General features: G+C 40.9%; 1 protein-coding gene across 18 annotated transcripts in view; it reads left to right on the forward strand.

The window, feature by feature from the left end:
* The window catches only part of lmo7a (LIM domain 7a), a 58,284-nt gene that overhangs the window by 2,408 nt on the left and 31,916 nt on the right, over positions 1–23,960 (forward strand). For 15 of the 18 annotated variants that reach the window (XM_074658716.1, XM_074658717.1, XM_074658709.1 and 12 more), the window contains 3 exons: positions 5,218–5,288; positions 7,683–7,752; positions 14,735–14,841. In XM_074658716.1, coding sequence (XP_074514817.1) covers positions 5,218–5,288; positions 7,683–7,752; positions 14,735–14,841 — 248 coding nt within the window. Of the gene's footprint in view, positions 1–4,935; positions 5,063–5,217; positions 5,289–7,682; positions 7,753–14,734; positions 14,842–21,601; positions 21,741–23,960 lie in introns of those variants that run through there. The other 3 variants (XM_074658702.1, XM_074658707.1, XM_074658718.1) reach the window with 3 other exon arrangements.

The following is a 23,960-nucleotide window of genomic DNA, read 5'->3' on the forward strand; positions in this document are numbered from 1 at the left end:
GTATATTCATAGTGTAGGTGTGAGAGGTTTTGGCATCGGGGAATTACAATAGCAATCAGAGAGCAGGTTCTGTCACGGGGCAAACACATTCCTGCTCAAAGACAAAGTTTTGTGGCTGTCATATTCTGCCACTGAATGATTAACAAGCCGCCTGGCTTCACTTTAAACAGAGGCATGTGTGCATGGCGAGGTTGGTGGTATTGTTAAAAACTAGACTAAATGGTCTGGAGCCTGTCACATGGACACATTCCTGCATTAGCTGCCATGGCTGTGAACATAGCCCCCTCAGAGCTGGCCAGCTGTCAGCACAGGGCGCCGCGTCCTACAACCGCAGGGCCAAGTAGAATAATAGAGGTCCTTGTTAATTGAATAGAAAAGGCTGTAAGTGTGACCGTTGTGACAATCAAGAGCAAGTTTATGCAACTTACAGGTCAGAAGATCATGCATATGGCCGCCTGTAAACACAAACACAGTCTGTTATGAATAATAAGTTTGCAGTTAGTGCTTATTTATTACACTGTATGTGTGTGTTTCAGTGCTTTTTATGGTTTCTTCGCTGGTGTTTTAGCAAATGTAGGTTGTTATATTAATAACTCACAAGCGTGCTGCAACAGTGTCACGCACATCATGCCAGTTTTTCTTGTTTAGTTTCGGCTGTGATGGAAAATTAATTTTCTCCAAGAGCCAACCAGGAAGGTGTTACCTAAAATACTTAGAATACTTCTTTAAACAGGTTTTTCAATAGGGCTTCACTATAGCCACTGATCAGGTTTAAGGTCATGTAATAACCCAGGTCATAATCTGTATAAGATTTCAACTCTTGTTTTGATTTTACTCCCCTGTGTTTGTTTGAAAAGGGCCGTATTGTGTTTCCTCACATACTCTGGAGCAAAGCAGCCAATCAAACGTAACACGAGCCTGTGGATGTTCTTGAAGTTCTGTTATTTATCCTGTTGTTGTTGTTGCTATCGTGTAACACTGAACCAACTCCAAGCCTCCGTGTGGTTTTGGTGTACGTTGTTGGGGAAACAATGTGACACAGTGGCAATTGATATTGTACATGTTTTGATTCAGGGATGCAAATGACAATTGTTTTCATTATCAATCAGTATGCTGATTATTTTCTTAGAATTGATTCATTGTTTTTGTCCATAAGATGTCATGTAGAGAGAAATACCTATTTTAATTAGGGATGCACCAATCCGACTTGTTCAGCCCGATACCGATAGCTTTGGGTATCGACCGATCTGATACCAGTGGTTAATTAATAAGCTGTATGCCTCACTGTGTGGAAGTGACTGGATCATTCTTTTGTGTGTAAGGCAACATCAGGCCTGACTTAAATATTTCTTTTTAACTTTGTAAAACAAAATGTAACAAATAAATATATAGATATAAATTTACAGAAACGTACTTATTATTTATTAAAATAATAAATCGTACACTAGCAATTTGGTAAAAAATCTTCAGCATTGACAGGAATTCAAGTGTAAACGTTTTTAATGCAGCAACAAATTGTCAAAAGTTAAAGGGGCTATATGTTGGAATCAGAAATTGCTTATTAACAGTGACACCTGTCGCTGTTAAGTCAGCGACAGTCAGCATCCTTTTGCTCGCGCTTGTGCTCGCACTACGTAGACGCGAGCGAGCATGGGTCAAAACAGTGAGGCGACAGGCATCGTGTTGATTAACGTTAGCATCATTATACAGCTAAAACCACAATATCACTCTATATTTCAAATGCTTGGCAGTAATGTTGTCTTTCCTGTCCAGTAGGAATTTTGCCAGCTCGGGGTCCGTTTTGATACCCAAAACCAAACAAGGGTCCCTCCATGAATCAAAGGCCCGGCCGATTTTGATCCTAGTTTTCCCCCCGACGTCGGTCACATTCCTGTTTTGCAAGAGGGGCTTCACTAGATATAACTTTGGTTTTTCTGTGCTTCCGTGGAGTTTGTGTTGGAGTCTGAGTTGTGGTGGGGGCTGGTCATTTGTTGGCGTTAGCGGACTCCATTTCTAACCGACTGTTAGCTATCGTTGCACACTCTTTGCCCTGAAGAGGTAGGAGCTGAAGAGAGTAAAGGCACTCGCGAGCACGCATGACGTCACATCCGGATTTTCCCAGAAAAAACAGCCTGCATTCTTCACATTAAAATCAGTCTAGGCTGGTAGAGGATACCCAGAAAGTCGCGGAGGGTCTCATTTTTTAGATTAGATTACAACCTATGACATACAGTGCTTTTAAACAGTATTAAAATTCCAGTATATAATGTATATAGTATAAGCATAGAATTGAATTATATAGATCGGCCCAATTGTCACCGATACCCGATCCAGCTGTTTGAGTCAGTATCGGCCTGATATCCGATACCGATCATTAGTCACCTCACTGTAGCATCATTTTGGGGGTTTTGACTGTTTTGATAGGGAGCAATTAGAAACTGGGACACATGCATTCACGTGAAGCAGGACCTCCCACAAGAAGCCATTCGCTTGCAGTTACAGGTCTAGTAGTATATTTCTCTTGAGTCAGGACCCTGAAATATCTGGATCATATCCCAGTTGCCCTCTGTTGACCCATGCCCCTGTCCTCTGCAGAAGAATTTTTAGGAACAATTAGTGGAGGGGGCTGCATCCACACAAACCTTGAATACTGATTTGCCTCAGTGCCCTGCATGAATAAACAATAGTTGTGGTCACGGACCCAGAGGCTCCTCAACTCCTCTGATTATCTGTGCTCTACCAAGACACCATTCTTGGTTCACCGCAGTAATAATACAAATTAATTACGTATCGGAACATTTTAAGAGCCCGTGATGAATTCTGAGGACCACATTTCTATCTTTAAATGTAGAAACGAGACTTCGACACGTTCAGCAGCACATTCTTGAGGGGAGCGAGAGTGGGTGGGTTTGCAGGAAGGCAAGCTGTTTTGGAAATCTCTGCTCCTGCCTTTAAATCTCCCTCCTGTTAAATCAGAGTAGCAGTATGTTGTTCCAGATTAGAGTTGTTATCCCACATGGCAGGTTAAACAGGAGAGAGAGAGAGGGCACAGCAGGCTGGATCTGAGGGGAGTTAATACCTCTATAATGATGACGATAGAGAGGAGAAAACTATTCTGTTACAGCCAGCTTAGTGCAAGCTTCAGTGCTAGGGCGGGCCCCACCTTCCTGAGATAATATCTTAATTATCACATTCATTCTGTTGCTTTGTTACCGTGGTGTTTTTTCTTACACATGTTCTTATCAGACACCTTGCGTAAGCACCACTGGAATCTAAATGATTGTACTGTTTTCCACCTGCATTGTTTGTTTGCATACAGCTGCTGGCCCCGCATACATGCAACAGCAGGGGTCAGGATTTCATATGCCAAGTGCAGCGCCTGACAGATTATACGCCGCACTGTGAAGTGAATTTTCTGTGTGTGAATACTGCGTGTTTGCAGCTTTGCTCGTCTGTCTGTGTTCCTGTTTAGTGTTTTCCAGCGTCTGGTTATGATTGTATTTTTGTCAGTGAAGGAGGAGCAGGCGGAGATCTCCTTTTGGTTTGCTAACAAAACAAGGATTTCCCAATAATAGCTTGATGGCATTGTGCTAAAACAGACTGCAGACGATGTGTCAAAACTTTTAATCCTTATTCACCTATTACAACACGGTCTAATTCTCTTGGAATGATGGGTATTTGAGGCCGTCTCAGGTGGCCCAGGGTGTGGTCTGAGGTGTAACACAACTTTGTGTAAAACTAATAATAGTAGTGTCCTCCAGTCAGTCTATCAAATTGCTCTGGTTTATTTGCCCTCCACAAAATGATCGCCTGTACTCAGCTGTGCCACTGATTGTCCCAGCTTTTGTCCCTTTCCCTTTAAAGTAAAAAGGCACATCCGATTTGGTTTGTGAGACCGGTTCGACTTGTTTTGCCTTGTGCATGAGTGTGTGTGTTTGTGTGTCTGCACTTTGGTTAATTACAGCTGTCTTATAATACCGTATATTTACAGTGTAATAGCCTGTGTGTGCTCATCTGCCTTATTGGTATTGTAAACTAATTAATTTCCATGCAGACTTCAAATCAAACACATTGCAGTATGTAAGGTCAGTGAAGCTATACACAGAAGTGTTTTCATATCTCATAGCATGCACTCAGTAATCCCAGTTTGTTTGTTTGACTGGGATCATTTAGCAGGATATCTCAAAAACTGGTCTCAGTGAAATATGTTGGAAAGTTCTGCCGCGGGCCATGTAACAAGTGATTAGTGTATGCATCCAGATCCAGGATGTTTCAAAATGTTTTCTAGACAGTTACAAAGCTTTTTCGAACATTTACTGTACTGCACTTACTAGAATGCAAAACATTTATGCATCCATCTATAAATGTCTATAATTAAGTATTTTTATGCACATCGAGATTTTGAAATCATTTTCTAAAATAATAAATATAGAAGATTGTACAGAATTAATAGCAGTATACCCTCTTATTGTTTTCTTATGTAATGATTTGTGTTGGATTTAGCAGCTCAGGTGCTGATTGGTCAAGACGTTGATGGTGGAAACATTCCAACAAAACAGAACAGGAAGCTCTGTTAGGGAGCGGCCATCAGCATGAATTTGATATTCGTTAACAAAGTTGCAGTTTCACATAAAAACATAAAAAAGTATTGCCTTTGAGAGGAAATGCAGATTGCATATATGGAAGGCTACAAGTTGTAGATGTAAAAAAAACAATTACAGACAAGTGTAATGTTTAAAATCAAGTATGTTTCAGTGTGTCTATGTATATGTGCATGTGTTTTTGAGGCTGGACGTCATGCACGCAGTGCCTGCATAATGACTCTTGGTGTTCCCGCAATGGTGGTTTGAGATCATGGGAAAGGCATGAGGCTGTAACACAGCGCTGTGTTCCCTCCAGCGCTCCAGATGCTCCCATAGCCTTGCGGCTTGGGCAGCCTGGCTCCAGCACAGTTTTAGCACAGTTCTCCGGTTTACCAGCGGCTTTTAGCATTAAAGCGAAATGAACGGAGCCCCCCGAGGAATACCTGAAGAACTGTGCTCAACTCTGTCCCAGAGACACTGTAGGAGGAAATACCTCTGACTTCCTCTGCTACTGTTCTCAACATCCTACCTTTCTTCTACCAACCTCCCCACCCCACCACACAACACACTAACCCCCGCCTCCTCTCCTCACCCAACCCTTCTCGCTCACTGTTTTTGTATCCTTTTTTTCCAGGCAGTAACCAAGAAAAAATTTGGGAGCGACGACTTCCGATCAGCGCTGGAGAATGGAGTTCTGTTGTGTGAGTAAGTACTCTGCTTTTCCCAGGCACCTCTCTTAAAGCCATTCATTCATATGGAAGCCCTCCGCTCTCCTCCAGGTCTGCGCTCCAACGTAAGTGTTACTGATATTTCCCAGGCAGACCCCCTGCCGAGTCGTTGTTTGTTTGTCAGCCACATAAAGTCAGCCAGTGTTTCCAGACAGTAACAATAGAGGTTGTAGTTATTTGATGTTTCCAGTGTCAGATCTGCCCTCTGTGGTCGTGTTTGAGAATATGAAGTGTGATCTATTTCAAGAGGAGTTATGTTTGTGTGTTTGACAGATGTTACAGATCTGTGGATGGGCCGAGTGCCATCCTTTACTTATAATGAGAGCTGTGAGAAGCCGTGTATTGAATGGAAAGCCTCCAACGGAAACCACATCGGAGAGCCAGGGCACCCTGCTTTCTCATTAATGCATCAAGAGTTTTGATGAGTTGGAGGAACACATTTATCTACACAGAATTGGCTTTTGCATTGAACTGCTCTTCTAAGAGTTGTGGCTTTTCTCATCAGGGATGTGTTTGTGTATGTGTGAGAGGGTTAGCATCATGTCCCTTTTATACATGTGTACGTGGGCAGAATTGGTGGATGGACACAGCGATGCGATTTGCACGAATCAGCAGGAAGCTGTAATTACCAGCAGCAGCCCATGCAGAATCTTCCTAACCTCTATTGGCATCGTTTCAAAGAAGAAGAAGAAGCCCCTCATTCTGCTGATTTGAACCTGACTCCACTGTTTGCTCACTCTTCAGAGAACAACAGAGACACTTTCATTCAGGGAGCTGTCCATGTTCTCTCAGCGTGAGGAAGAGGAAGACTGAGATAAAAATCGCTCTCACCTAGAAAACTCATTGTGTTGTAGTTATCAACTATTTGGAGAGGAATGTTCAGTGTGGGTCGCACACATGATTACATCCTACTTAGCTTACAATGTGTGTTATCTGATGAAATATTACTGCTTTCTATTGTTTCGCTGCTAAATGACTAACTTAACATCACATTCCTTTTGCATTCTTTCTCTGCATTTATTGTCAACCTATGCAAAGTCGTATACACCCCATCCCATCCGCCTCAGTCTGTCTGCTGACAGAGCAGAAGATGCACTGCAAAAACATCTACTTTAACAAGTGTTAGAAATGTTAAAACAAGAACACATATTTGCACTTTTTTTGTTTGCAGATTAAGATTTTACATACAAAACATATGACAAACATATGAAACTTGTTGCACAGGTTAAACTACCCAACAGTAGCCAATTACGTCACTGAATACTGTTTTCCTGTTAGTGCATCTGAACTAACAATCCAGTTATATATACACTGAAAGGTATGTATTAAAGAAATGTATAAAGAATTGTATGAAGAAAAAAGAACACAGAAATAAATAAGTTTATGGAAATAAATAGGGGGGGAATTGCAAAGGGAAAATCATGCATAAATAAATAAATACATAAATACATACATTTTGATAATGAATAAATCATTTGAAGTAAAAATAAATTAAAAATATATAGATAAGAAAATGCTAATGTAAAAGTTAATAAAAACAAGTAAATAAATAAATAAAAGGGAAAATTATATAGAAGAGTAGTTAGATAGGGTAATACAAAGGGTAATAAAAAGATAAATGCAAATTAAAACAGAAATATCAATTTGTGACACATTTTATCAATTAATTAATGCCTACATTTATTTTTAATATGTTTTGGTTTTTGGCATATTTATTGAGTCATGTTTTTATTTATTTATTTTTACTTTGGCAGTTTTTGTCCTCCATAGAAGGAGCCATTCTGCATGAGCACTATTACTTGCTATTACTTGCTTTCAGTTAGAGCTGCAACGTTTAGTTGATCAATCCGCAACTATTTCGATAATCGATTAATCGTTTGAGCCACTTTTCTAGCAAAACTTGCAAACTTTTGACTGTTCCAGTTTCTTGTCTTATACATCATAGTAAATTGGAAACTTATTTTACTTAAGTAGAAGATCTGAATAGCATTTTTTAATTTATTCTTTTATATACATCTTGGACTAAAGAATCCCTTTCAAAACCCTTTGAATATCACCAAAAATGCATCATCATTTATCAAAATCCATTACTGTTTTTCTGAGCTGATGTGTGGTGATTCCAGGTTTGTTTGGGGTTGTTCCAGTAGAAGAGGGTATGTTTTTAGCAGCCGGGGACCCAGTGTGTTTACATCACGGAGCAGCACTGGCCATTTACTAAACTGAAGCCAGGTGGCCACCATTAAACTAAGTCGTAAACACACAACACCGAGACTTTGCACTTTTTCCTTACTTCATTCCTTGTTAGTTAGACCAGCCTAGCCAATGACCAAGTGCTTTCACTTACCCTCTTCACTCTTTCTTTCCCTCGCAGTCTGATCAACAAGATCAAGCCTGGTGCCATCAAGAGGGTTAACAGGCTGCCCACACCTATTGCTGGACTGGTAAGTCTCTTTTTATTCTGATTAAATGTGAGACATAGGACATTGCATGTACAATTTGTTCTGAGACCCAGGCTTATATGTATCTCTATTAGAGGCTGTAGCACGCTCAGTCTTAAAGCTGGAGTGAAGATACTGATATCATATGAAACTAAATAACGCTACAAAGTTGGGCAAAATGTTTGCGACGAAAAAATGGCATGGCAATTTTCAAATTGACCTCTGACCTCAAGATATGTGAATGAAAATTGGTTCTATGGGTACCCACGAGTCTCCCCTTTTCAAACATGCCCACTTAATGCTAATCGCATACAGTTTTTTGCCTGCAGTATTAAAATGGTGTGTTTGAATATTTCTGCCTACTGGGGTCCCTAAGCAGTTTTGGAGTTACATAAATTGGGACTGGAAAGCTGAGACTCTTGTGAATCCAATGAGCCCAATTGTATTCATGTGTGATGATGTTAGTTGTTAGTAGCCATTTCACATAGCGAGACCTTTTTTTTAAATTTGACCTCATTGTATGAAATGACCTGTGATGACCTCTAGGATAATCACAGCCTCATGAAACTTTACAACCACAAGCTAGAGACTAGAGAGCATTCAGGGGATGGATAGATTTCCTAGCTAGACGATAAGGGGGTTTCTGAGTGGTTTCCAGAACAGAAGAGCTCGCCATCCAATCACCAAAAAGTGCAATTCTTGAAATCTCCAAATGTTAAAGGTTTTTGATACAAAATCACAGCATGGCTTTTTCTATGGTGTACATCGAGGTCTTGGTGTCTTAATGTGGTGTCGTGGAGGGATTTTTGATTATTTTTGATAAAAAATGGTTAAATTTACCACCAAATCTGTGTAACAAATGGCATCAACCCCAAAATTTCTGCAACAATTTTTGAGACATACACTTCCATTATAATGTCCTAAGCCCTTATACACTTTCCCAATGTATTTTAATTAATTATTTGATTACTTCATTCATTCGTGTTTGTTACAGATTTATGACTAGAACACCTTGACACATACTGCTTATCTGCATCTCAAATTAATCTTCAAGTTACCAGCTTTCAGATGATGTACACCACTTCTATGTGTTATCTACTGTTGACCTGCTATCTCCCCATAAAGACCACCTCTACCCCCCCTAAAAAATACAAAAATGGGTCTATGTGGGCCTCTAAGGGTTAAAAGATATCTTAACACATAGCCTCAATAGCTCATCCTAGTTTTCTTCTTACATAGTTTCGTCTCCTATTATTACTGTTGTACAAATGTCTGTTGTAGAAAGTATGTGCGGTGCGAGGTACAGCAGCAGCAGCCGTTGAGCTGACTGGTGACAGGTCTGAAGCTGCCAATGAGAGAGATGTGTTTGCCTCAGTGACTTGTCGCTCCTCATATCCATCCACACTAATAAGTTCAGGGAACGTGGAGCTGCTTGAAAGGCCAACGGTCGCATTCGAGTGCACCCTAAATATGATGTCAGCCATGCTTGAGGCTGCGTTCAGTCAAAGTCATTTAAGACAAAACCTCTTTGTGCTGGTATGATAATTAGGTCTTTGATTGAGTGACGGGAGGTCAGAAGAGGGCAGAGCTTGGTTTGCGTAATAACCTGTTACTGAATCAGTGTTTTTCACCTTTTTAGGCCTGGCAGTGTCTTCATATTTAAGCAGCTTGTGGCAGAAGCCTTTTGGGTCCACAGTGGCTCAGATGAAATAAATGTTTTGGGAGTGTCTGCATACAAGTGCTCGTGAAGTAGAGGGTTGAAAACCCTACCTTAAACCCATCCCTCACAAAGCTCTCTCTTGTGGGAGTAATTGAGTCCAGCTGTCTAGAGGAATTATAGAGAACCCCAACCTTAACCCAGCCAGTCTGAGTGCACGGCGGTGGGCTCAGTAACACTCAACATGTTTGGCAAGACAATGACAAGTTTCCAGTAGAAGGAAACAGACTGGCATTCATGCTAGATGTAAACAGTAAACCTGCATATTTGCAGCACCAAACACTGTACCATCATATCTGTGTTATGACATAAATCACATTTTCCTGCCACTTTGTTTTGGACAGTTAGTAATAAAGCTGGCTGGGCACCTGCTGAGGTAATGAGGTAAAGTATATCCTCCATCAGTAGCGCTGGTGTGGTATTTCCGAGACTTGGACAAAATCCTGAAACCACCTGATCATAAATTCTCCAGCAAAATGTGAAGGCTCCTGGTTGGCCCGCGGCGATCAGTTTCTGCCAACCACATGGAGAAACTGAAAAGTGGAGAGCTCTCCGAAAACAAACATTACTCACTCTCTCTCTCTGCTGTGAGAAAAGCTTTTCTCCCAAAGCAGTCAAGTAAGATTGTCCATTATCTCTCATCTCTATAAATAGTAAGACGTCTGTTCTTTAAGTGTTGAAATTAAGTGTTTGAAATGTAGCTATAGTTCTCTGAAATTGAGAAATAATTTAACCCCTTGCCATTCCAAACTCTTTTTTCAGATGGATATGGGTGGGGGAGAGGGGATGTTCAGGGGTAGATAAAAAGTTAACAGTAGATGTCACATATAAGTGGTGTACACCAGCTGAAAGCTGGGAACCTGAAGATTAATTTGAGGTGCAGTGTAGCACTGTGTGTCAAGTTGTTTTAGTCATTAATAAGAAATACAAATTAATTAAAATAAATTGTGAAAGTGTATCAGGGCTTAGAACATGATGATATAAGTTTGTGATGGTCATTCCCATGCTCTAAGTTGTCGAAGCATTTTTTTGGTTGATGCCATTTGTTACACAGATTTGGTGCTAAATTATTAAGTTACATTTTTACCACTCGAGAATTGATAAAAATTATCAAAAATCCCCCCAGAATACTACATTAAGACACCAAGACCTTGAGGAACACCATAGCAAAAGCTATGCTGTGACTTTGTATCAAAAACTTTTGACATTTGGAGATTTCGGCAAGAATTGCATTTTTTCAGTGATTGGATGGCGAGCACTTCTGTTCAGGAAACTCAGAAAGAACTGCTCAGAAATCCCCTTATTGTTTGACTACCTAGGAAAGCCAGTAGGCCTGTAGTTTGTGGCTGTAAAGTTTCATGAGGCTGTGATTATCCTAGCGGTCACAGCAGGTCATTTTATACAGTGAGGTCACGTTTCAAAAAAAGGTCTCGCTATGTGAAATGGCTACAATGCGGACTAACATCATCACACATGAATACAATTGGGCTCATTGGATCCATAAGAGTCTCAGCTTTACAGTGATACACAATTTATGTAATTCCAATCATAATTTTTTTAGTTTAGGATCCCCAGTATGCAGAAATATTCATATACACCATTTATAGAATATGAGAAAATAACACATTTGTACTGCATGCAAAAACTGCATGTTTTTTGCCTCAAACTGCATGTGATTAAAATGGGCATGTCTGTAAAGGGGAGACTCATGGGTACCCATAGAACCCATTTTCATTCACATACAGTATCTTGAGATCAGAGGTCTAGGGACCCCTTGCCAGTTTTTCCGCGCCAAAATTTAGCGTAACTTTGAAGCGTTATTTAGAAATCTTCCCGTTTTAAGGGGTCAAAAATATATGTTTAGCCACTTAGCCTCTTATTGCATTTTTTTATTGAAGAAAAATACAGTGGACAAAGAACAAGAGTAATGTTGTTTGTGCTTTTTTTTGTTTATAATAATGATACAGTTTAACTTTAATCACCGCTGAATGCAATGCTCTTTGCAAACATGCCTCATTAGCACTCAATTATGTACATTTTCTACCATTATGGTCATAACTGTCGTCTTAGTTTTTCTATATGAAAGCACTCAAATAGATACCAGGCTTCAGCTTTGGCAGAATAAAAAGCCCAGGGAGGGAAAAAACGGAAATCTCTGGTTTTGTGGAATATTTAGCAACATTGGCTCCAGACCCTGCTCTATTCTTTGGCTTCACTTATGTCCAAGGGAATGTTTCCCATGTCAGCACACTTCTCTGTCTGTTGCTGAGCAGTCAGTGAGCTGTGGGTTGGGATTCAAGGCACCCTGGTTCAGACCTGGTTCTGCTTTTACCAGTATTGGGCAGGAAGCCGGCAGTTGTGTGGCGGGGCAGCTAGGCAGCCGGATTTGAGGCCCACTGGGCTGAATCCGGAGGGACGGAGTTAAAGATGACTCTGCCCACCGTAAAAACGCTGTAATTGACATGGTGCTGGATGTTCCCGCATACACCAACTCCTTGGTGAGTTGAGGGAGCAGTGGGTGGAGATAAACAGACAGTTTCTATGACCCTGAGGGTGTCTTCACTCATTTAAATGTCTGTGTAATCATCCGTGCAATGACAGGCATTTGTCCATGTTTTGTTACTGTGTTTGTGTTGTACGGGTGCCTGTTATGACTGGATCTGATTGTTGGGAAAGAAGGGTCTTTTATTGGGTCTGTTTCAGGAGAGGCAGCATGTCAAGTATTCGGTTTATTGTCACAGGACTTGAAAAAATGTGTAGCCTGATATTTTAACCATAGCTTTGCTTGGTGTTTGAAGCACTGCCAGGGGTCAGTTGAGGGTAATTGTAGAGTATGCCCATCTTAGACAAAGAATGCAGTGGAAGAAATAGAGTGACCACAATGTGACCAGTAGGGATGGTGATCCTTTTATACCAAATCAGACACCTCATGAGTGAAATCTTTCCGTCTCTCGGTGTGAGGTGCATGAATCAGGGTCCTCAAGCCTGCATGAGAGGATTAGAGGCTGCTGGATGGATACAGCATATTTAGCAGGATTATGTGCAGGCACAAGTCAGCATAACATTCCTTCAACATCATTATCTCTGCATGTTCTGAGACTGGTTGTTAGGGGGGCTTTTAGTGTGTTCATAATGCTCTTTGAGGTTAAAACACATTCATACCTAAGTGATATTAATAATCCTTTTATATAGGCCTTGATTACATTGGCTTAAAGGTTCTCTATATGATATCCAGAGTATTATTATAGCATCAAACAACTATTGTCTATGTAAAGATATAGTGGAGTAATGTCTACCTGAGCAGAGAATGAAGTCGCTCTCCCTCTGTGTGTGTGTAATAATCCGAGCTTCTCCATGCTTTGTTGACATAGCCGGGCATGTATGTGAGCATGCCCAACTGGCTAGCTCACGGTCGCCGCTCTGCATTGCTCTCATACGGCAGTAACAGCTGATAATACCGTCGCGGAAGTGTAGCACCCATCCTACCAGTACCTACAGTAGATGACGGTCGGCATGCCCTCAATTTGGAGAAACATAGCAGCACGAGAGCAAAGCAATATACTTCTGTGATCGGGGGCAGCAGCAAAACTTATTTTAACCACCTAAAAGAAACACTCACCTAAAATAATCAATATCAGTTTAAGTGTAGCGTACACTTAAACTGATATTGATTATTTTAGGTGATGGTCCTTTCTTTTAGGTGGATAAAATATGTTTTGATGCAGCCTCGTCCACAGCAGTGTATTGCTTTGCATGCCGACCACCATCTACTGTAGGTAATACACTGACTGTGGATAAGTACCACATACAACACCACTTCAAAAAACCCAAACTATCCCTCGAACATGCAGAGTACCTGAATGTTACATGTGGTGTAATTTGTGCAGTCTTGTCAGCCAACATGCTGAGGTGAGGCAAGGTGTACTTTGTTATTTTTGACTGTACATGCTGTACGCATCGAATAACAAGGTAATAAATTAAGTGTCACTGAAACACGTACATGTGAACTATGTCACACGGGCGAATGATCACAGAGAAAAGAAGGTCTTACTCACTGTACGAGATAAAGTTTAACATTCAAAACCCATGTAATTAACTCAATTACTCAATCCTGTTCTGTTGACAATTACATTATCATGTCTATTACCAAGACAAAGCAGAAGAAGAGAAAATCTCCTCTGTGTTATAATTAATAAAGGGTGACCCCCCCCCCCTATAGGGGGGTGGGAGTGATCCTTGGCCTGTAGGGGCCCACAGTGACCTGTAGGGCCCGGCAAAGTGCTGTTAAGGGACAAGCAATGCTGTCAGTAAGAGATTCCTGCTCAGAGAGGTCAGCTCTGTCCTCCTACCATTTGCTAATAAGCATGTTTGCAATTTAAATATAGAACTAGCTACCCCTTAATTATTCCAGCCCATGTTGAGGCCATGTGTCATTACATGAAACTCTCTTAAGCAGTCCTGTCCCAATGGAAGTGCAGACTTACAAACAAGACACATGGGATTACAACTGGAAAAGTCATAACCCCGGAAAGGAATGGTGTTTTTTCTATTTTTGTGGTTGATGAAACGCATGAGATGTGTGTATATTTATAAAGCAAAAAAATTATTTTTGCTATTGGGCATTACACTCCCACATCTGTGCAGATCATGTGCATACATAATACAAACTTCATGCAATATAAAATGATTGACGTAGTGTAGGGCACTCCCATGTCCGCGTGAGTTGCTTCAGGAAAAATAGCCGTCAGTTTCTGTCACCCGACCTCATGTATCATAGCAACCAGATGTCTCCAAAATAGTCCCCCGCCCCACAGATTCCGCAGGTATTCTCGAGTGAAGGGCTCGGCAGGGAGGGGAGGGGAAGTTTCAGGGTGTGAGGCAAAGGATACCGCAGTACGCATTGTGCTCCTGTGTCATTTTTGCACTTGCATGGCCGGTTGGGTGGGACTTGAGCAAAGCTCTGATGTCATCCTTCCTGGTTCGGGCTTTGTCCCAACCCTAACCCAGCCCACAGGTAGCTATGCTGCTGTCAGTCAGCTTCCTGTCACGCAGCCTCTCCCCCCTGCATGTGTGTTTGTGTGTGCTCTCCACCGGGTCACTTCTTATTTGCTACACACACATGCTCCTCCCCGTCCGTCTCTGCTCTCTGGTGATATGAACTTTGGAAGCATTGAGTTGCAGGCTGTGTGCGCGCCAGAGAATTCTTGAGTGATTATTCTTTGCCTCTGAAGGTGGACAACCCTCATCCCCGCTTTGTTCTTTGTCCAGGACAACCTGAACGTCTTCCTCAAAGCCTGCAGGAAGCTCGGACTAAAGGAGGCACAGCTCTTTCACCCGGGAGATCTCCAGGACTTATCCACAAGAGTTACAGTCAAGTAAGTTCTGATCTTATGAGCTTTGTGAAGTATTTCAGCTACTGTGACATTTTGATACCCGTCCATGCCATTCACAGAGTTGAGGTCCTCCTGTAAGCTGAAACCAAATCATGTTTTTAACTCTTCCTTGATTGAACCATCTCCTATTTATGTTTCCATTAATATGCAGAGACACATTTAAATGTAACTTTCACATATACAGTGTTTCAGAGCATGTGTCTCCTCGTGTGAGGCATGATTTAAGTTGCAGTTAGAAAAAAGGTCAGCGCTATTTTCAGTGTGTGTGTGCGTGTGTGTATTCTTGTGTTGGTAAGCACCTGTTAAAGCATAGCTCTGTGTGTTTCTTCGAAATATGATGGAGGGAACAATTGATGGAAGTACACAGGTCAGAAGAGCAAAGCACGTGCTATCCGGCATGTCTGGTGTTCGGATCTGATCAGATTGATTTTCTTTTTGATGCAAGTCTAGAAAACCACGACGTCAGTCACAAAACAATAGTCATTAAAGTCAGGAACATCAAGAAATGCTTTTTTCTGATATTGTGAATCTAAAGAAGCTTAGTTGGAGCATGAGTTAGTGAGCAGGACAAAAAATATGTCTGCCACAGTGTTTATACTTTTGCAGTTTCAGTTGCGTGACGGACAGAGATGCATGCGGTATGTTGAACAACCTGTTCAGTTTTTACGCAGGTATGCCTTCAGGGATCAAGGTAAGGCAGAGCTCAGAGCACAGTCCATCCACTGTGACACACTCACTCACACACTGCTGTGCAAGCACAAAGAAAAGTGCTTTAGTAGCAATAACTGCAGGTCGTTAAACTTGAAGTTGATAGTAAATACATCACTTTAGGTGGCAAAATAATGTAAGGTGATGTCAAATTCGGTGAATGTTCCTTTGAGATGTTGCCACAACGTCTGACAACATTTTTCCTATGATCCACCCAAGACTCTGTCAGTCATTCTTCAGTAGCACTGACAATGGTGTCGAAACCACAGCTGTCACAAAAACACACACAGAGGCAGATGCACTGTACACTGGAATAGGATCTCTGAATAAACAAATCTGTCAAGACGCACCCTCTCCCCACAGCAGAGGATATGCTGCCCTATGATTCACTGTCATAAATATACTCAGTGTCATAAATATAGAGACAATACTTTTATGGACCGGTGCGTTATCAGACATTTCCCCTCTTGCATAACCTTTTCCCATGTATTGGCTGTAAATTACTTTTGTTTCAAAATGACATTCACAGCGTGGGAAAAAAATCGCACCCACATTTATGTCGTGAAAGCTGACATGTGACTTAAAGAAGACCTATTATGCTTTTGTGCTTTTTTCCCCTTTCCTTTAGTGTGTTATAGAGGTTTTTTTGGCATCTAAAAGGTCTGCAAAGTTACAAAGAGCCGCTCTTTTACCCCACAGAAACACTGCTTCAGAACTGCCTGAAACACCTTCCTTGAAGTCCTGCCTTTTCTTCTGTAACATGGTGATGTCACCAAGTAACACATTTTTATAATACCTAACTAGCAGCTAGTTTGGCACACCCTCAAACAAAGCTGGTTAGAGCGCAGCTGGAGAGGAGTCCGAAGAGTTTGGTTCGGTTGACCAATCACAACTGAGTGGGCAAAGTGACCAATCATAGCAGACTGAGCTTTTCGGGAAGGGGGGGGCGGAGCTCAAACAGAGCGTTTCAGACAGAAGGTAAAAAGAGGTATGCCGGTATGAGAAAAATAAAGCGCTTTTTGAACATTAAAACATGTAAACATGTTCTAGTAGAAACCCAAAATACCAGTATGCACCTGAAAATGAACATAATAAGACCTCTTTAAACTAACTTTTACATAGTTTTTTTTCTGGATCAAACTCGATTTGCATGAAATCGCACGATTGTCCCAGTCTCACTGTTCTGTTGGAGCTGATAGCTCAGCTCTTTGCCACCAGGTCTGCCTGCTTGCGGGGGTTCAGTCAGAGCCTAAGAGGGGCTCACTTTCTATTTTTAGGACCAGGGGGTCACTTTGACAAGCAGGATTGATTGGAATGGTGTATCAGGACTCAGAAGAAGAGCTTTTAATAGTGTGTTGTCTCCTCCCAGTACATTACACCTCTGCATGAGGTCTTGGGAGTACACCTGTGTGTGTTTGTTTGTAGTCGTCTGAAAGTTTGAGTGTGGTTTGCAGTTGAGGCAGTGTCTTTTTTGTGTCTTTGACTGCTGCACAGTGTTGCTCAACAGTTACAGGTCCTAATTTTTTAGATGAACCTGCAGCTGCTTTGACTGTCAGTCTTGATGAATTGTACGAAGGGAATCTTCTTTAAATTGATTTCTTAGTCACGTTTAATCTTAAATGCAGCATAATTTCATTGGGCTAAAATATAGAGATATTTGAGTGTGTGGGCACAATTATGTGCAGTGTTTATAACTCATACACAGAGAGAGATGGCACACAGAGAGTAACATGAGGAGAATCCCAAACAAGGCTGCAGACAAGCAACCAATGGTTTTATTTCACTGTTGCTTATCAGAGCTTATACTGTAGGCAAATGAGCCACAGAGAGCACAGCACACAGAGAGAGAGAAAGTTGTCTCTATCAGCTGTCTTTGCCCCTGGTGTGTGTCCAACCTCCACTCCCTTAAACCCAGTCTGACAGGTGCTTCGCTCAGCTTCCCTGTTCTCTGTTTCAGCAGCAGTAAGGTTGTTATCCTGTTGGGGCTATAAGTTTCGTTTCAACTACTATTTTTATAGCAAAACCCTTCACTGATACATAACGCTGCCTTTGAGTTTTTTTTCTCTTTTATATTGTTTTATCATTTATACATTTTATTTAATGTTTCAATTTATTTAATTTTACTTGTATAATTTTTGTTGAATTTAACGTATTATAGAGAAAGTTATAGTTATACGCAGAGTATGACTTTAGCTTTTACATGTGCATTAGTTTCCCCATAGTTTTGTATCCGCACTAGAGCTGTAAAGATCTATGATTCATCGGTCAGTAATCAGTCATTTATCGAGCAAAAATGCCAAACATTTTCTGACTTCAGCTTCTCAAATGTGAGGATTTTGTTGCTCTCCTGTCTTTCGTTCTATTTTTACTGTTGCTTTGGGTAAACAAGACGCTTGACAATGTCACCTTGGAATTTTTTCTTTACTGTTTCATGACATTTTAAAGACCAAACAATTGATTTATTATTGGGAAAACATGAATTAGTTTCAGCCCTTATCTGTGCTAACTTGTATGAAAGGTGCTACACAACAAAAAAAGATAGATTTATTTTTATACCATTGAAATAATGTAACTAACGTAACTTGCAAATTTGTTTTAACACCATTATTTTCATTAACACATTAACGTCACTTGCGATTTAGCCCAGTCGCTATTCGATCTTTCGGAGGTTGTAGCGGAATCAGTTTTAAAGCTACAGTGGCATCATATGAAACTAGAAAAACCTAAGGAATTCATTGGTACCAGCTATGTCATACTAGCTTGTCAGGAAGGAGGCTAAATAATGCTCCAAACTTACACTAAATCTTGGCGAGGAAAAACTGGCATGGCCATTTTCAAAGGGGTCCATTGACCTCTAACCTCAAGATATGTGAATGAAAATGGGTTCTATGGGTACCCACGAGTCTCCTCTTTACAGACATGACAACTTTATGTTAATCAAATGCAGGTTTGGGCAAGTCATATTCAAGTCAGCACACTGACACACTGACAGCTGTTGTTGCCTGTTGGTGTTGAGTTTGCCATGTTAACTTCAAAATTAAAAAAACAATTAAAATTAAACTTTATATTTGTTATATACATACAGGTACATACACAAAATTTGACCTCTGCATTTAACCCATCCTATGCATAATGTTAGTTATAATTTGAGCATGCTTTTTTATGCTAAATGCTGTGAGGGTTTCTGGACAATATTTTCATTGTTTCCAATAATAAATATATACATATATTGGCATATTAGCATATTTGCTCACTCCCATGTTGATAAGAGCATTAAATACTTGAAAATCACCCTTTAAGGTACATTTTGAACAGATAAAGAAATGTGGGATTCATTTGCGATTAATCTAGATTAATCATGGACAATCATGCGATTAATCGCGATTAAACATTTTAACCAATTGACAGCCCTAATATTTTTTCAAATGATTCAACACTAGTTCACTGAAAGAGAAACCTCTCAATGACTTAAGCTTGATTAGACTCACTGAACTTCCCACATTGATAGTTTTTGCTTGAAATTTAGTTATTATTAGGAAGGCTGGTATCTTTCTTTTTTTTTTTTTTTAAATGACTTGCTCCCGCACACACTTTTCTCTGCTTTATTAGTCAACGTTTCGGTCAACAAGGAACTTCATCAGGACATTAGTATCTTTCTTTTGGAATGAAGCTTGACTCAGATATTGACTAAAGCAAGGTGTGCTAAAAACACAGTTTAATTCATACTGGTCTGTGTTTTCTCTGCAGCCATAAAATATTATCGGATATCTATTTTGACCTTTGAGCTTTGTCGTTGTTGTAGTATTGGCCTTACCACCATTTGGAGTGCATGTTGCTCTATTGCCTTGTGTTGTGAAACCAGCTTTCTGAGAAAGATGTCGTTTATCAGCTAGAAACACATTCTGTATCAAAATTTGTTGTATAAATATGTAACATGACAAACTGTTGTGATAGAAACAGACTGATAAGAGAGAGTGTGCTGCTTTGTGAGTTGTCCTGGAAGATTTCCCCACATCATCCACGTGTCGTTGAACTATAACCAAGTTCAAACACCACCCAGAGGTGTAACACCGGCCACACCGAATCTGATTCATCATTGGAGGCTATGATTCACTGGCTACTTTAGACCAACTCTGTCCATTTCTAACAGCTGCCCAGGAAATGGGGGCTGAGGGCATTAGAGTGCTTTGGATGAATCATTGCATTTGAAAGTGCTCTATTTAACTTCAGCCACTTCCTTTAGACACTTGGCTGCCTTTTGGAAATCCAGCAGCATGGAGTCAAGGTTGGACCGCAGCTCCGAGTTGACATAAAGGAAAAGGCTAGAAAATGCCGGGATTTCCCTAATGACACAAAATGTCAGCTGATTACTGTACGCTTGACCTCTACGAATGTTTTAACAAGTGCCATTTGTCATAGAGATACTTAAACAGGAAATCTGCCTTGGAAAGTGGAAATTGCAGTGTGTGGAACAAAGGATGCACAGTCATTATGTAAGCTGTACATTATCCCGCTTATTACACAGCTACTTACTTAAGAAATCAATAGCAAAGAGTCCGACATCAGAGCTGCGCCCATAGCAACGGTCTGTTATACATAGCAACGGTTTGTTATACAGAAATTACTGACCGCAGAACGCCATGATTGACCAATCAGAATCGAGCATTCAACACAGCCGTGGAATAAGTAAGGGACAATATACAGCGAACCGGTTATTGTTGTGAAAGAATCCCCGACAGGGCGATACAGACACAATAATCGACTAGCTGGCGAACATAGTGGAGCATGTAGCAGCTAAAGAGCCAGATATTTCCATCAGGACTTGGTAGAGACCAAAAGCAGAGCTAAAAGAGGGTGAATTTTGGACATACATTCATGAGGTGTTCAGAAACATGACTCCAAATGAATGATAATGTTGCTCCGTAACTGCTGGATGTGTAAATAAGCAACTGTTTGCGATCAAGTTCACCATATCAACATAAAAGGTGATGAGATGTCAATGTCGTGTTTACAACTTGTTTCTGCTGCCCCCAAGTGGCCAAAAATCTGTTATTGCATTTGCTGGTAGCACCTCTGCACTTTTAATTGAGTGCATTTTTAATGCAGGATGGATTACTTTTACACTGTAGTATTACTACTTGTAATGAAGTCAGTCTGGCTGTGAGTCCAGCTTTTGCTATGTGACCTCCAGCAACTGACAGAACAAACCCCCCGCTGAGAGGAGTCCAAAGTCTCACTCGTTGCCGCCGTTTGATTAAGCAAATTATTGACGAGGAGTTGACTGCTCGCTAAACCGAAAAAACAAAATAGGAAACTGCACTTGATATGCAGGTACATCCAAATACATTGTCCTGTGAGGAATGTCAACGACCCTTTTGAAACAATAGATAAAGAGGAGTGGTGGTGTGGTGTGATTACACAATTTGGATTATGCAATGGCATCCCTGGCTCTAGATCAAACCAAATGTTTGAACTACCTGAAGGAATGTGCTGTTTCCCAGACAAATTTGGACTGACTACACAGCCTGTTATCAGAATTTATTCAACACCAACATATATCGTGCCTCATGCCGTGTGTGTGTTTATAGTTAAAACTCACTGTGACAAAAGTTGAAATGTTCCTGAGTGAAGTGCATAATGCAAAGAGGACAAAGTGCCCTGTGTGTGTTAGTATTTCGGGTGTGGCGCACTGAGCTGGCACTGCACGTTCTGGTTTCGTGGTTCAATACATGGCACTGCCGTCACTTCTTGTTGCAGCGTTGTGTGGACTGTGGGCAGATTGTGAAACCAAACGAGCGATGATGGGGAAAGGCCAATAAAGTTTCTGAGCCATGGACATGGCCCCGGCTGTAAAAGGCCAGCACAAGGGTTATGTTTGTGCTCCGTAGTTGACTCGGAGAGACAAATGCCAGCCTCACCCTTGTTTCCTTGCCTCACAGAGACTGCAGTGTTTCTGATAAGTACGCCACAATGATGCCCGACACTGTCTCACCCACAGCTGATTCCTCTATTCAAACTCTCCTTGTGTCTACATTTTTCAGGACTCCTGATGCATGAGAGCGTCTGGGTGTGTCTTTAAATCCAAAAATATTTCATTAGAATGAAAGGACGTAGATGAAGGATGTCACATGTGGTTGTTGAATGCTGCAGAGCAAGTAAGCTTCATTGCAGAGGTATGCTTCTGATCACACACGCACACCCATTCATTTAAGGCTTTGGTACTGTATGTTTGTCTTTTGGATGTTATTGTCTCAAAGAAGCAGAGCTGCCTTGATCTTGTTGGTGGCTGGATTGAGACACATCCTGTGGTCTCATTTCGGTCCATGTTCAGTTTTCACCTGTAGATTGTTTGTCTTGCTAGAGATCCACATATAATTTTCCTTCGGTTGCAGCACAGGGAAATGATTGGAAATGATTGGAAAGCTCATTTACTTTGGCTCATGTTAAGAAGTTATTTGTCTAACATTTGAAAAGTGGCTCATGTTTCTTCGGCTGTATGTGTTTCTTTTTGTCTCTGGTTTGTATCGCTAGAACACTCTTCAAATGAAAGTCAAATAAAATTAATTGTATGCTTTGGCACAATAGTGTCACGCAATTCTGTCGCTATTTGACAAGATAGAAGTCAGTCACATTAGCTGTTGTCTGATATTGTCCACCATTGTGTGGTTGATGATTGTTTAGCATACAGTGAGTGGCTAACTTGCACACGTAATCGTGTCTTGTGTCTTTGCATTTCCACTGGAGGTTAAAAGAAGAAGGATGCCTCTTGCCCTTTGACCTTGGCAAGAGAGTGGTGAAGTGAAAGGCTGTGAAAGCACGCAGAGGTTGAGGCTTATGGCTGACTGCTGGTGGAAGTGATGAGAGCGTCCTGTTAATTTGTCAAGTTTCCTGTCAGAGCTCTGTGTACTCACTGTATAGCACGTATACATTGTCTGACAGGGGTCAGCTGTTTAAAGGACCAGTGTGTAACATTTTGGGGGATCTATTAGCAGAAATGGAATATAATATTTATAACTATGTTTAATGTATAATCACCTGAAACTAAGAATTGTTGTGTTTTCGTATGCTTAGAATGAGCCCTTCATATCTACATAGGGAGCGGGTCCTCTTCACAGAGTCCGCCATGTGGCTCTGCCACATTTCTACAGTAGCCCAGAACGGACAAACCAAACACTGGCTCTAGAGAGAGCCTTTCACGTTTTGTTACATAACCTGTAGGCCACCGTAGTTCTCCGACACGTTGTGAAACTGCAGTAACGTGAGCCACAGAGTGCAAAACCGTGGTACCGCCCGCTACTGTTTGACATCCGTTGGTCCTAAAGTTGTTGTGGTAAGGATGGCCTCTGAGCAAGGCGAACAGTGTTACCACGGTTTTGCACTCGGCGGCTCACGTTACCGTCTTGTGAGCAAGAGGGGTACTCAGTTGGTTGCAATCTGCAACCACACCACTAGATGCCAGTAAATCCTACACACTGTACCTTTAAGGACCCTGAAGTGTCCTGTTTTACTTCTTAAACTAAAACTATTTTTTACCTGTAAGATAAGAAACAAAGTTAAAAGGGGCATCTCCACAAGACAAAAAGACTTTTATTCTGATGCCATCTGTTTGATAATATATATTGGATGTCTTGTTAAATTCAGGCTGCCTTTATTGCTTGCATGTGTGCAAGACACACAAACACAAATGGCTTTCTTCTCCTTTTTCAGCACATTAAAGACCAAAAACCCAATGTGGTTATTTCAACTGATAATACTACTTCACTGAAGCTACTTAGCCAGTACTCTCTGTATAGAACTTGTGTGTTTCAGACTCCGATGACGTTCTGATTATGATTGTGCTCAATCATATGAGCGCTCAGCTGATTTTACCAGCCCGGAGGCTCTGGAGGCCTGAAAATAGCCCTCATATTTTCCCTTCTGTTCAGCTATTACCACTAACCATAAATAAGCATTACGAGAAACAGTGTGGTAGTAGTTTTGGTATAAAGCTATAATCTTAGACTTTGTGACTGTGTTCCAAGCCACACAAGAGAGGGCATTTTCTTTCTCCAACCTCTTTTATTGGGCCCATAAATTTGCATTATGCCAAATTGGTAACCGTCCATTTCAGCTTTTCACTGTTGGCGAATCAGCATGATGGAAGCCCCCGGTGCAAGATGACGCATACTGGTGGGAAAGTTGTTCTGCTTTTCATCCTACTGGTTTAATCTTCTGCAGCTTGTTGTGTTTTATAATGTAATCCAATGTTTTAATGTAAAATCTTAATCTGACATGTAACTGTGCAATATCAATATTCCATATTCTGTGCAATATAAACATTTCATATTCCATATTCATATGTGCAATACTGTGAACCCATTATTCAGTCTATTTTTTAAATCTTGTTTTTTACT

This window comes from Sebastes fasciatus, chromosome 14 (assembly GCF_043250625.1).
Source record: "Sebastes fasciatus isolate fSebFas1 chromosome 14, fSebFas1.pri, whole genome shotgun sequence".
Classification (NCBI taxonomy): Eukaryota; Metazoa; Chordata; class Actinopteri; order Perciformes; family Sebastidae; genus Sebastes; species Sebastes fasciatus.